We start from the raw sequence: 13,703 nt of genomic DNA on the forward strand, positions 1-13,703 counted from the left end.
AGCACCTGTTAATATCTCACACAATAGTTTCTACTTAACAGTTAGCACTTTATCTTGCCTGTATTAGAATAATGGCATTTCTCTGTGAATTGTCAGAGGTGCTATGGCAAGTGACGTTGGAACTGAACTTAATTTATTTCCTCCTTTTCTTCTGACCTCCACTCTCCTGTGTATGTATGACCTATTCCTCGGCTCCCACCCATCACCAAGAAGGTGTACACATACGATTGGCTAACTAGTGATCTGATTTATTACTTGTTTGTTGTTTTTGGTTCTCTCCTTAACAATGTATATGTCCTTCACTCTGCATAGTTAGTGATTGCATTACACGATGGTGTTGAACTGAAATCTGCCTGCGTTCACTAATGACCACTGCTCTTGCTGAACGATTAATTAATCATCTTTATTCGGCAATCCCTTACCATAAAGTAACTTTTTTTAAAAATAAAGATTCATTTCTTTAAAACCAAGGTGAAACCTATACTTTGTTTAAGCCTTGCCTCATCTTTCTTAAGTGTTCTCACATTATCGATGCTTTCCCCATCAATCTCCCTGAGCTATATGACGCCAAGAGGGCAGTCAGTTGACCTGGTACCAGCACCAAATTCTGATCAGTCATTCAAAGCTAACAGCCTGATCTCAACGTCACATTTTTGCTGATGCAAACTTTAAATAGAATGAACCTAAGCCAGTTTTCTGACACACTCTGGTCAATAGCTTGTTGGTTTTTCAACTTACGTAGGGCATGTACCACGCAGCAGCCGTATGTACAAACTTGTTTGAACTGTCCTCACACTAATTATCTCTTGATTTGTACTTAATAAACAAGTGGATTTTTGTTTTTCTTTTTCAGGTGAGGCTTATCATGATCAGCCGAATGGCAAAACCAGAAGAGGTGCTTGTTGTGGAGAATGAGCAGGGAGAAGTTGTTCGGGAATTCATGAAGGACACAGACTCCATCAATCTGTACAAAACAATGAGAGAGACACTTGGTAAGCTTGAAGTTTCTTACAATTATCTTTAGGGTTGAAGTTCTATATGGAGAAATGTGAATTGATCATATTTTGGTACGAAGAAATGGAGAGTACCAGGTAAAATAAAGATACAACTCTAAAGGGGATGCAGGATCGGACAAACGTGGGTGAATAAGTCAATAAAGGTGGCAGAACAGGTTGAGAGAGTGATGAATAAAGCATACAATAACACTGGCTTTATTATAGCAGTGTGGAGTATCAGAATAAGGAGGTTATATTGAGCTTGAATGAAATACTGTTTCAGCCTAAACTGGACTATTGCATCCAGATCTGGGTGCCACATGTTAAAGGATGTGAAGGCTTTGAAGGGAATGCAAAATAGATTCTTAATAATAGTTCCTGAGATGGAAAGCTTCAGTTACGAAGATGGGTTGGAGAAGTTTGGACTATTTTCCATGAAAAGGAGTTTGAGATCTAATAGGCGTTCAGTTTTTGAGGGGTCTGGATGTGTAAACCGAAAAACTGTTCCCAATCGCGAAAGGATCTCAAACAAGAGGACATGAGTTTGAAGTAGTTATTAAAAGAAGCAGAAGTGACATGAGAAGAGATGCTTTCATGAGTGAGTGTTATAGTTGTAGACAGGCTGATAGATGTTTAAAACTCCCTTCCACAAATGACAGCGGATGCTGGGTCAGTCATTAGTTTTTGTTAAACTAAGGTGCTGAGGGATATGGGCCAAAGGCGGCAGGTATATGAAGTTAGCCCACTGGCCAGATGTAATCTAATTGAATGGTGGAACATGCTTGAGTTGCTGTATGGCCCACTCCTGTTCCTGTGAGGGACTGGAATGCACTATCTGAGAGTGTGGTGAAGGTAAATTGATTTGAAGTATTTAAAAGGGAATTAAACTGTTATCGTGCAGGGTTACAGGAGTAAGCAGAGAGAATGGAACTACATTAAATGCTCATTCAGAAAACTTGTGCAATCAGAATGGGTTGAATTAGTTCCTCCTGCACCATAAAGATTAGCTATGATCTCATTGAATGGGAAAGCAGGCCGGAGGTGCCAAATGGCCTACTCCTGTTCCTATGTACAAATTCTAATTGACTTGATCTTGGCTGTGCGCAGCATGGGAATATTGCATTTGACCTCCATTTCTTTTTGGAAAGTTTAAGCAGGGAGGATTACATGTAACTGGAGTTCCTGTGCCCGATTGCTATTCAGTGTTTTGTGCTGGTTGTCTGATGAAGGAGGTTTGGGTCCAGTCTGGCAGTTTTTCACTTTTTGCAGGGTGTCCTAAAGCTTGTGAGGATATGAAGGTATTTGCAGGGTTAAAATATCTTCTTTTGAAGGGTATGGTTTGGGAAGTATGACGTTGTTTCTTAAGTATATATAGTCTTGAACATGCCGAAGATGTTGGCTTCTTGTGAATGAATTTAAAAAAAAAAACTGACCCCTGTATAGCCTGTCAAAACAAAATGGGTACAACGAAGAAGTGACATTGGTGTTCCCATAATGTTTACCACTTCTGCCAATCCTCAAATACTGGTGAGGTTGAAAAGATTAAGCTCCAACGTGGTACTATACTCTGTTAATGGCATTGATGCTGAAAGATATTGTTTCATTTTTTAATCTGGAATCTAATGAATAGGCAGCGTAAAATGCTAGGCTACTTCTATGTAAGTGCTCTGTATGTTAAGAGAAACTGTCAATGTCTTTTAGACACCCAGATGACTTAAGAGCAACGTAATTGAGGTTCTGAACTAAGTAGAGGTTTTGGTGCTATGATCAAATGAAAATTGGGTAGAAGTCACTTCAGTTGTCTTGGATCCAATTCGAGCCCTACCCAAAAATAAGTCATCCCTGACCTGTGTTATAAGCATGTCAGCTACCTAATTCATTGCTGTCTTGGGCAGTGCATTGTTCTGGTTGAATTTTAATTGTACCAAAGCATGGCGAGTCAAAATGAAAACTTTGGGGATTACCTGTATGTTTTGACAGAATAATTAATGCTATTTGGGAGTGGCAACTTATGCAAGCAAAATTTAATCATCGGGGTTTTCATCTGTGGTCAGAACAACTTTCTTTTTCAGAAGTGCCAGGAATTCAGAATTTAAAAAAATAGCATTATTGGAGTTCTTTTTCTTATGATTACAGGGAAAATTTATATTTCAAAAAGTGGAAATATGGGATATGGTTGTTAGAAGCAGAGTTTTCAGTGGTTGAGGAATTCAGGTTAAACTGACGTTGGTGCATGGTCACAGCAATAGATGTTAATTTGCAGAGTGTTCTGAAATTAATTCCAGGTTTATTGGTTGTTGCAGAAAGATTCAGTTTCAAAGATTAGGCTGAATTGGTGGATGAAGAATAGGAACCAACAGTACGGGGCTAGGGCTGCACATGCCTGGATGAATGCAGCTCAGCAACATTCAAGAACTTGACCCCATCCAAGACAAAACAGCCCACTTGATTAGCACCCTGTCCACCACCAACAACATTTACTGCCTTCACTATTGACGTATAATGACAGCAGTGTGTACCATCTGAGATGCACTTCAACTCACCAAGCCTCTTTTGACAGCATCTTCCAAACCCCCAACATCTAAAAGGACATGAATATCAGATATTTGAGAACACCACCACCTACAGGTTCCTCTCCCAAGCTGCATGTCATCCTGACTTCGAACTAAACTGCTGTTCCTTCACTGTCTCTGGGTCAAAATCCTGAAACTCCCTCCTTAACATCACTGCAGCAGTACCCACACCAGTGGTTCAAGATGTTTCGGAACTACCCAGAACTTGAGTTAAGAATGGACAATAAATGCTGGCCTAGCCAGCAACACCCATAGTCCATGAATGACTTTTTTTTTAAACATGCATACAACCGGAATGAAAACGTCAGCGGTATGTTTTGGGCCGAGTGTCCTCTTTCACACTGCAATTCATATAGTGTTTCGTTTTTTCCTAAATGTTAGAGAAGGTCTGGGAATGAATTTAGACTTTCCTTTTAATTGTAGCATAAAGCAACTAAAAGGGGAGGTGATTGCGTAAAAACAAAATCTTTTTCTGAACTATGATCGGCCCTATGAAAAAGAATTACCTTCTATTAATATTATGATCAGTTCTGCAAAAGGATTTGTAATGTTTGTTTTCCATTTTCTGACAAACCCACAGTATTTTCTCTTGTCAGATGCTGGCAGGCATTACAAATTTTTGGTTTATAGCCCACTTGATTGACCCTACATCCCCATCTCCTCCTCCTCCAATGCAGCAGTGTGCACCATCTACAATATGCACTGCAAAAATTCACCAAGGCTCCTTGTGGTGGTATCTTCCAAACCATAACCTCTTTTTAGTCTAGAATGACAAGCGGTAGCAAATAGATGAAAGTACCACCAACTGTAAGTTCCCCTCCAAGCAACTAGCCATACTGACTTGGAAATATATTGACATTCCTTCAGTGTCATTGGGTTAAAATCCTGGAATTCCCTGCCTTGTGACTTGTGGGTCTACCTTCAGCATATAGACTGCAGTGGGTTCAAGAAGGCAGCTCTCTGCCACTTTTTCAAGGGCAGTTAGGATGGGCAATAAAAGCTGGGCCAGCCAGCAACGCCCACATTCCATAAATGAAGAAAACAAGACACCAGAATATTGTGTTTGCAGACCCGGAATACCAACCACGCACTTTCTGATCAGCTGTTACAATGTTTGCTTTGGAATAATTCTCCCTCGAACCTGTTTGTTCCAACATAGTTCCTCAGCTCTGACCGTGGGATCAATGAAACATTTTCTCTACCCACTGTCCTGTAAAAGTTGCCAAATCAGGATAATTTATGCTCTGTCTATCCCAAACTCCCTGGAGGACGCTGAGGATTTTGTCCTGTCTGTTGGTATCCCATAATTGACTTAACTCCGAATACAACAGCCCTTCTCCAGTCCGTCTGATCTTTTAAAAAATGATGACTGCTTCATGAAGTGCTTGTCCAAGCAATAATATTTCCCTTTTTTTTAAATTAAGAAATGCTAAGATGTATCTCAATCATTAAGAGTTGAGGAGGACATGAAGTGCAGTTCCAGAAGGAGCATTGTAAAAGAACAGAAACACTGGCCAAACAATAGAGGGGAGGTTGTAGACCCTGACTTTTCCTTTTGCTGTCGGACCTGTTTGTTGGAAGAAATGGACAAGTGTGAAACCCTTGAATAAGGGCAGCATAGTGGTACAGTTGTGAGCACAGGTACCTCAGAGCACCATGGACTCAAATTTGATTCCAGCCTTGGGTGTCCATGTGGGGTTTGCACATGCTCCCCAAGTCTGCATGGGTTTCCTCCCACAGTCCAAAGATGTATATGTTAGGTGGATTGGCCAAGGTAAATGCAGGGGTACAGGGATAGGGTGGAGGAGGTGGTGGTTCTGGGTGGGAAGATCTTCTTCGGAAGATCCGTACAAAGCTGATGGGTCAAATGGCATTTATCTGCACTGTAGGGATTCTATGATTTTAAGGCTTCTTTGTTTTCCTGTTTCAGTCTATCTCACGCATTTAGACTATGCTGACACAGAATGCATTATGACCGAGAAGCTACATAATCAAGTGAATGGTACAGAATGGTCGTGGAAGAACCTCAATACACTTTGTTGGGCTATCGGCTCCATCAGTGGTGCAATGCATGAAGAGGATGAGAAACGCTTTCTCGTCACTGTCATCAAGGTCAGATGGTGATAGAGAATTCCCATAATCTCTTCTGACTTTCAACCGTCTGATATCTACACTCTGGCTTCTTTTGCATTCCCAGTAATAATTGCTCCTCTGTAGGTGGCTGTGCCTTCAGTTGCCTAAGCATGTGTGCACATACCCACTCCTGTTTTCCCCCACTGCCAGAAAAATTCTTCCCCAGTTTCTGCACCTTGTTTTCCACCTCTTTAAAATATGTCTTAAAATCTACCCCTTTGACCAAGCACCTCCTTCATTGCTGCTGTTGTATGTTGTATTGTAGTGTTCCTTTGAAGCATCATGAAATGTTTCATGGAATCACGTTAGAGGTGCTGTCTAAGTTGTTTAATGTTTGTTTGATAATTCTTCTTGACACTTTTTTCTTAATGGAAGAAGGTTTTGCTCCTAAATCCTTTTTTATTTAGAGCAGGGGTTGTCAAGTTGGCTCCCTTAGACACTTGAGGCTTAGTGATACCTTGAACACACAATAAATAGGGTATGATAGCTTGATTCACTTTTTGTTTTACTTATTGTTGAAACTTTTTGACTTTGAAGGATTTGCTGGGCCTTTGTGAACAAAAACGTGGGAAGGATAACAAGGCTATTATCGCCTCTAATATAATGTACGTGGTGGGACAGTATCCCCGATTCCTGCGAGCTCACTGGAAGTTCCTAAAGACCGTGGTGAACAAACTGTTTGAGTTTATGCATGGTAAGGAGGCTTGTCATGAAGGCCAGAATGTAGTCAATGTGGAGTTAATTGCTGTTGTGCAGGTTTGCTTAGTCATCAGACTTTGCACAGATTAAAAATGCCTTCTTGGGTGCAAAATAGTGTATATGCTAATCAAGATACATTTGCTGTCGAACTTTACTTGAGTGCTTAAAGTTAAACTGTGTTTTGTAAGGTTTTATGGAGATGATTCAAATATTAGTGTAAAAATACTTCTACCCCTTGTGAGGGTGAGGGGTGGTGTATGGAAAATTTTGGATTAATATTGTTCTGATTTTTATAGAGCACTACGTTTTCTCCAGAAAGGGTATGTAGAACTCTGGAATGAATGTATCCTATGGAGAGCTATGACATTAAATTTGGACTTTTTAAATGCAACTAAACCTATGAAAGATTTTTGATGTAAAGTTTAAGGTAAATTTACTTTTTTTTTAACACAAAGAAATAGCTTTACACACCTTGTTAATGCTTCTTGCAGAGACCCATGATGGTGTCCAGGACATGGCTTGTGACACATTTATTAAGATAGCCCAAAAGTGCAGACGTCACTTTGTACAAGTGCAAGTAGGAGAGGTAATGCCTTTCATTGATGAGATCTTGACCAATATCAACACCATCATTTGTGACCTGCAGCCTCATCAAGTAAGTGCGTTTTCATGCGTGTATCTAAGGTTTTTTAAGAAACCCTTTTAAAGAGGTACCGACAGCCACTCATCACTTGATATGAAATGCAGCTAGCTTTTTGTGTGGGGAGTGGTGCGTGAGGGTTTGGGAAGAAATAGACTGCTGTACCTCATGCCTTTGGATTAATGGAGTTGGTTTCATGACATGTTTTGGAAGTTGGGTCACTGTTTCTATCTGTTGGATTGTTCCCTGTAAAACTGTGTGAAAGGGGTCGATCATTTTGTAAATTACTTGATCCATTCATTGGGTCTTGGCAACAAGACAAATGGTTGGCAGACAGTAGTTTGTGTAACAAATTCTAAGAGGATTTATTGAATAGTAGATGATTTTATACTCTGTCCTTGCCACACTCAAATTATTATTATCCATAACACTACTTTGCTAAATTATTACTTCGGTGCCATGTGAATTCTCTCCCTTGTGTTACTATTCTCTCCCTAGTTACTCTTTTGCCCTTCTTTATACTTGCAGAATCTCTTTTGGATTCTCGTTTTACCTTTATCTACCAAAGCTGTCTAGTCTCCTGTTTTTAGCCACCTTGATTTCTGCCTTCAATGTACCCCAACACCCTCTATACTGAAGGAATCACTTCATGCCCATCCACCAAAAATAACATACTTTTCTACTTGAAGCCCTCTCTTGTGCTCCGGTAATATGATTTGCCAGAACACTGGTCCCAGGGTACTCCAAGTAAGAGCATCCTAAAAGTACAGCTCCCTCCATTCCCCAGCACTAGTGTCAATGTCCCATGATTTGAAATCCATGATTTGAAATCCATTTTTCTCACACCAAATGCACACAACTCTCTGACCTTATTACCTTTTGGCAATTTGCTTGAGAATAGTCATCTGGAAAGTTTTTCTTTTGTGTATTTCCGCTTTTATCACTTAGTCCCGAGTTGCTTGTAATCCCGAAGCAGAACCTCTTCTTAATTCTATCCATGCTGTTGGTACCCACATGGACCATGACATTTGGAACCTCTACTTCCTGTTGAAGTTCCTCTCCACTTAGAGCAATGCCCTAGACCCTGGCACTGGGCAGAGCAGCCTCTTGGACTCATTCTTGGCTGTGGAGAAACATGTCTACTCTTGTCCATACAAGCTGCAAGAATCTTGATCCTGTGGGACTTTTGCAAAAACTGAGGCTACCACCCTTGATCCCCCATACCAGCCTCACTCTCACCCTCTTGTCTCTGACCACAGTCTAGGACTTTCCAATTTAGTCTAATGAATGTGTCTGCCTTCTAGAATAAAGTGTCCGGTTAATGCTGTCCTCCTTGCTTTGTCTGACTCATTGCAGTGCTGACAGCCCGCTTTCTACCTCATTAACTCTGAGGAAAAGTTTAAAATTTTATTCTTGTAATTCAGGTGCACACGTTCTATGAAGCTGTTGGTTACATGATTGGAGCTCAAACTGATCAAACTGTCCAGGAGCATCTAATTGAGAAGTACATGCTTTTGCCTAACCAGGTGTGGGACAGCATTATTCAGCAAGCAACGAAGGTGAGTTAGACAACTGAGAGGTCAATTCATCATTCAGTAGTGGACAGTCTACTTAGTTGTCTTCCCTTATGTAGAATTATTGAATTCATTCAATAATCTTAAATGAGTGCTTTCTATCAGTATAATTTTCGTGAAAGAATGGAGAACATAGATGTCTGAAATTGGAAATGAGCATAAAGTCTAACTACTTATTTGGTTATGGCAGAATAAGACCATTTTTGCATAGTAAACAAGAACTGTTCTAAGTCCTCCGTGACATTCAACAAACATTATAACAATGAGGCAATAAATGCCGCAACTATTTTTGTTTCCTTTATTTCCACAGTGATGAACTATGAGTAATTTATAAGCTGTGGCTTCTTTATCAATCGTTTTCTTAAATCCTACATTCCAATTTCATCTCTTAAACCAGTGTCCTTGACAACTTTATCACCAAAATTGAGACCGTATGTTCAGTATAAGGCTTCGAAAACTCCAGATCCTCTTGTGGCTAGAATAGAAAAGAAAACGCTGTCCCAAACGTTACACTTCTCCATCTCTCTCGTCATAAGAACAGGAGTAGGCCTTTCAGCACTTCAAGCCCACGCTGCCATTCAGCAAGATCATACCTAATCATCTACTTCAACAACATTTTCCTGAACTAATGCTATATCCCTTGATGTTTTTAATATGTTGAAATCCATTGATCTCAGTTTTGAAAATACTCCACGACTGAGCCTCCCCAGCCCTCTGGAGCAGAGAATTCCAAATGTCCTCCATCCCCAAGTAGAAAAGCCATATTTTGGGTCTAAAAGGCATGCTCTTTTATCCTGAGATGGTGTCTCTCTTGTTTTTTAGACCTCCCCAAGCAGGGGAACATCTATCCTGCATTTGCTTTATCAATCCCTATAAGAATTTTCCATGTTTGGTAGAGATCATCGCTCATTTAGCTAAACTCCAGGGAATGTAAGCCCAGCCTATTGAATCTTTCCACATAACTTAATCCCTTCGTCTCAGGAGTTAGTTTGGTGAGTCTTTCTTTGTGCTCCTTCTTTAGAGAGTGTCTTCTTGCCTATAGCAAGATATAATCTCCAGGTGTGGTCTCACTAAGACGCTGCATAATTACGGCAAGATATGTTTAGTTCTGTACACACATTGTCTTATAATAAAGGCCGATGTACCATTTACCTCTTCCATTACTGAAGAATACCCGAGTCCTTTCTGAACTTGCAACACTTCCAAGTCTCCTACCATTCAAGGAATGCTCTCTGTCCCTATTTTTTTTTCCACCACAATCTCATATTTAGTATTTTACTCCATCTGCCAAGTTTTTGCCTGCTCTCTGAGCCTCTTCAAATCTCCTTGAGGCATCTTTGCAATGTTTTCACAATATCTACCACCACCTAGATTTGTTGCCCAAATGAGTGTCATCAATAGATCGCATGTTATTTCTCCCAGCAAGGAGTGGAGAAATAACATCTTGGAGTTTCTTCCCCACTAATCTCCCGTCACCTCCCCAATCCCTGTCCATTGGCCTGAGCTCCAAGTTAGCCTTATGGCAGTCTTGATAAGAATAAGGCAAGTAGAGGCTAGAGGCCTTCCTTGTGCATGTTAAGTGTGAAGGGATGTCAGCACTTTGCCAGCATGACTGTCATGAAGAGAGTCTCCCACAATGCATGCTGCATCCCCTCTCCGGGCAAAAAAAAATACACAGCTACAACAGATAACGGTGTTGGGGATGGGAGGGATCTGGGGTTGTGGGGGTGGCAGGAAGGAACGCTGAGAGTTATAAGTGCATGGAGGAAGTATTTTACAGCATTTCTTTTGCCCGAATGTGTACAAATTCCATTTACTCAAATCATGTTTTATAAAGAATGTGGACATTCTGAAGGATGCAGAGACGGTGAAGCAGCTTGGCAGCATCTTGAAGACCAACGTGAGGGCCTGCAAGGCAGTTGGACATCCATTCGTCATTCAGCTGGGACGGATATATCTGGACATGCTCAACGTTTACAAGTGTTTGAGTGAGAATATCTCTGCCGCTATCCAGGCCAATGGTAACTAGCCACTTTTTTTCCAGGGGGAGGTGGGGTTGGATGTTTTAAGCTGGTTGTTCCAAAGTTCTCCTCCCAGAATGAAAACCTTCTCCCAAAAGGCTATTGTGGATAGGGGGTCAATTCAGTATCTTAATGCTGAGGTTGATAGACTATTGTTAGGCACAAAAACTAAATTTTGTGGAGCCAGGTTGGGTAAAATTAAGTGATGGAACAGGTTTAAGTAGTAGAATAGACCACTCCTGAATCCACCTGGTATCTTCTCTAAAGATCGAATCTAATTTATGGCTTGGACATAAATAAGAGGTTTGTCCAATTGGTAAAGGAGAGCTTGGATATCCAATAGGCTTATGATAAACCAAGAGTAGAGGCATAAAGATCTATAGCATTGAAAAGGGTCCATCTCAGTCAGTGCTGGTCAAAAACAACACCTGACTGTTCTAATCCCATTTTCCAGTGCATGCCCCATAGCTTTTGGTACCTCTGCATCTTAAGTGCTCATCTAAATACTATAGAGACAGATGACTGGTGGTGGCTTAATCTGAGGGCCACCATGCCTCAGGAGCAGGGTGATGTTGAGAAGGTGGAACCTTCATGGTGACCTCCAGCTGATGTGGGGAAATGAACCCACTGCTGGTGGTGTTCTACATTGGAAGCCAGTCGCCCAGTTGACCTATCCCATTGGGTGGACTGGATTTGAAAACCAAATTAAGGGGTTTCCTTGTCAACAGCCATTCCTTCATGTTTACATCAATACAGAGCTGCGCGTGAGAGTTTGTGCATTTTGACACTGATATGAGGTGCACCCTGTCTTTTTATTTCTCCTGTTCTCACCCTTCCTCCCCATATCAGAAAGAGAACTTTATCACTATGTTACATCACAGTATGTTTTAAGATAGTTAGTTAGAAATTAGACCATTGTGTGATAATTTTGATTTCCTGCAGTTGAACATTTTTGTTTGCTCCCAGCCTGAGACTAAGCTGTGATGTGCAGTCAAAAGGTGGCAGGCACAATGTTGTGTTGGGCTACAATGCAGGGTTGGTGCAAGGAGTTAGAATCTTAGAATCCCCACAATGCGAAAAGAGGCCATTCACCTGTCGAGTCTCACTGAACCTCTGAAGAACACCCCACCTAGACTCAGCTCTCTATCCTATCCCTGTAACCCTGCATTTACCACGACCAATCCACCTAACTTGCACATCTTTAGACTGTGGAAGGAAAGTGTGGGAGGAATGTGGAGTATCTGGTGGAAACCCACACAGACATTGAGAGGATGTGCAACTGCACACAACCATCGCCCAAGGCTGGAATCGAACCAGAGTCCCTGGCGCTGTGAGGCAACAGTGCTAATCACTGTACCACCCCAGTATACAAGCCCCTAAGTGAGAATCATACCCCTCGACCGACAAGCCATTGCCAAGTTCATGGGCAAGGCCTGTCTGGCACATCTTCGTAGTATCCGATTGCACGGCCTCTGTGCCCTCTACCTCCAGTCCCACCCTTAACCCTCTTGGTTTCTTCTCTCCCTACTCCCAATCTCTCATTGTTGCAGGCTAGTGTGGAGAGGGTGCCATGCAATTAAGATAAAACAGGCAAAATTGCTGACCAGCCTACACAAAGAAAGGTCAATGATCCTGATAACTGTTTAGTATGTGTACTGTATATTTCTTTTTCCCCATTTAGGTGAAGTTGTTACCAAGCAACCTTTAATCAAAAGCATGAGGACAGTAAAGAGGGAGACTTTAAAACTGATATCTGGGTGGGTGAGCCGGTCCTCCGATCCACAGCTGGTGAGTATAATTGCCCCAGTATGGGTTATCTATCCAGAACAGCCCTACATTCTTCTTCCATTTGAATTTTTTGTTTAAAAAGATGTGTTTTCACTCTCTAATTGCCCCATTGAGTGTACTGATCACTTTTCAAAAGTTGTTTGAAGAGTGTATCTGTTGACCTTCACTTTGGACCTGTGCCCCCTTCTCCTACTTGGACAGCTATTTTGTGTCATCTTTCTCTTTTTTTAAACCATATACAAAGAGGGATTTCTTTTTTTTTTTTCTGGTTTTTTTTGCATTCTCTTCCACAGGATGCAGGAGAGGCTGGATTATAGAGTCTGCTCATGGCTGACCTGGGCAGCTCTCTGATTGACCAGGGAATTGAGGGTCATGGCAGATGGACAGGAAGATGCACTTAAGGCCACAGTGAGATCTTTGTATTGATGGGTCAAATTACCAGCTCCTGTTCCTATTTCTTAGATCCTGCTCTATAAAGAGCCTGCAAAGCACGGCTTGCCAAAATGTGGGTCATGACCCCCAATGCGGTTGCAGGCTCTAAGGCCACAATTGCTGACATGGAATCCTGATAGTATCAATAGCTTTAAGTCTTTTTTTTTGATTTTTTTAATCATGGTCACGGCCTAACTGATCCTTTTGAGGCCTGATATCCTGCTTTGGTGAAAAGGCAGGTTTTCAAAAAAAAAAAAGTCCCTGAAGATCAAGTGTGTTGCTTCTCTTTCCCCTACCACCCTTGGCCCCTCGGTTACACTTTGTCCCTGATCCTGCAGCTCTCTCACCGCTCCCCTTCCCCTGATCCAGCAGTTCCTATTATGCTGTCCAAGCATGTTTTCAAGCCATGAATTGGGGTCAGAGTTGCGAGCAAGTTTGGGAAGTACTGTTGTAAGGGAATGACCCATAGACGCTTGCAGGGGGCCATGGAGAAGACTGGCCACTTGTCGGAAAGGGAGAAGTTAGGATTAGCTAGGAACTTGCTTGCAGAGATGGATGTTGAGAACACGTCTCTAAAGGAGGTGAGGGAATTTGGGAAGAAAGATTAGGACAGCGTGCAGGCCATACTAGAGCTCTAGGTGGAAAGGATTGTACAACAAAAGAGTGGCCAGAGGAATGGGTGGTCAGGTGGGATAGAGGTCTGCTGGGGTAGGACAAGGCAGTGTAGAGATTTGATGAATATTTTATGTTGTGGGGAACCGGTGAAAGTCACTGAGCTTGGGAATGTTTAGCAAGCAAAGTCTGTTGTGGTAGAGTTTTGGATTTTCTCTGGAGTTTGAAGTGGATGG

At 41.7% G+C, this 13,703-nt stretch overlaps 2 protein-coding genes across 7 annotated transcripts in view; one reads left to right on the forward strand and one right to left on the reverse strand.

The window, feature by feature from the left end:
• Positions 1-13,703, reverse strand: part of LOC109911155 (poly(A) polymerase type 3) — a 328,417-nt gene that overhangs the window by 278,168 nt on the left and 36,546 nt on the right. The window lies entirely within an intron of this gene.
• Positions 1-13,703, forward strand: part of LOC109920787 (exportin-1-like) — a 62,063-nt gene that overhangs the window by 23,570 nt on the left and 24,790 nt on the right. Inside the window, exons 3-9 of the mRNA XM_048599978.1 lie at positions 854-992; positions 5,499-5,680; positions 6,239-6,395; positions 6,892-7,055; positions 8,465-8,599; positions 10,452-10,635; positions 12,317-12,423. Coding sequence (XP_048455935.1) covers positions 854-992; positions 5,499-5,680; positions 6,239-6,395; positions 6,892-7,055; positions 8,465-8,599; positions 10,452-10,635; positions 12,317-12,423 — 1,068 coding nt within the window. The remainder of the gene's footprint in view (positions 1-853; positions 993-5,498; positions 5,681-6,238; positions 6,396-6,891; positions 7,056-8,464; positions 8,600-10,451; positions 10,636-12,316; positions 12,424-13,703) is intronic.

This window comes from Rhincodon typus, chromosome 8 (genome assembly GCF_021869965.1).
Source record: "Rhincodon typus isolate 14 chromosome 8, sRhiTyp1.1, whole genome shotgun sequence".
In the NCBI taxonomy this organism is placed as follows: domain Eukaryota; kingdom Metazoa; phylum Chordata; class Chondrichthyes; order Orectolobiformes; family Rhincodontidae; genus Rhincodon; species Rhincodon typus.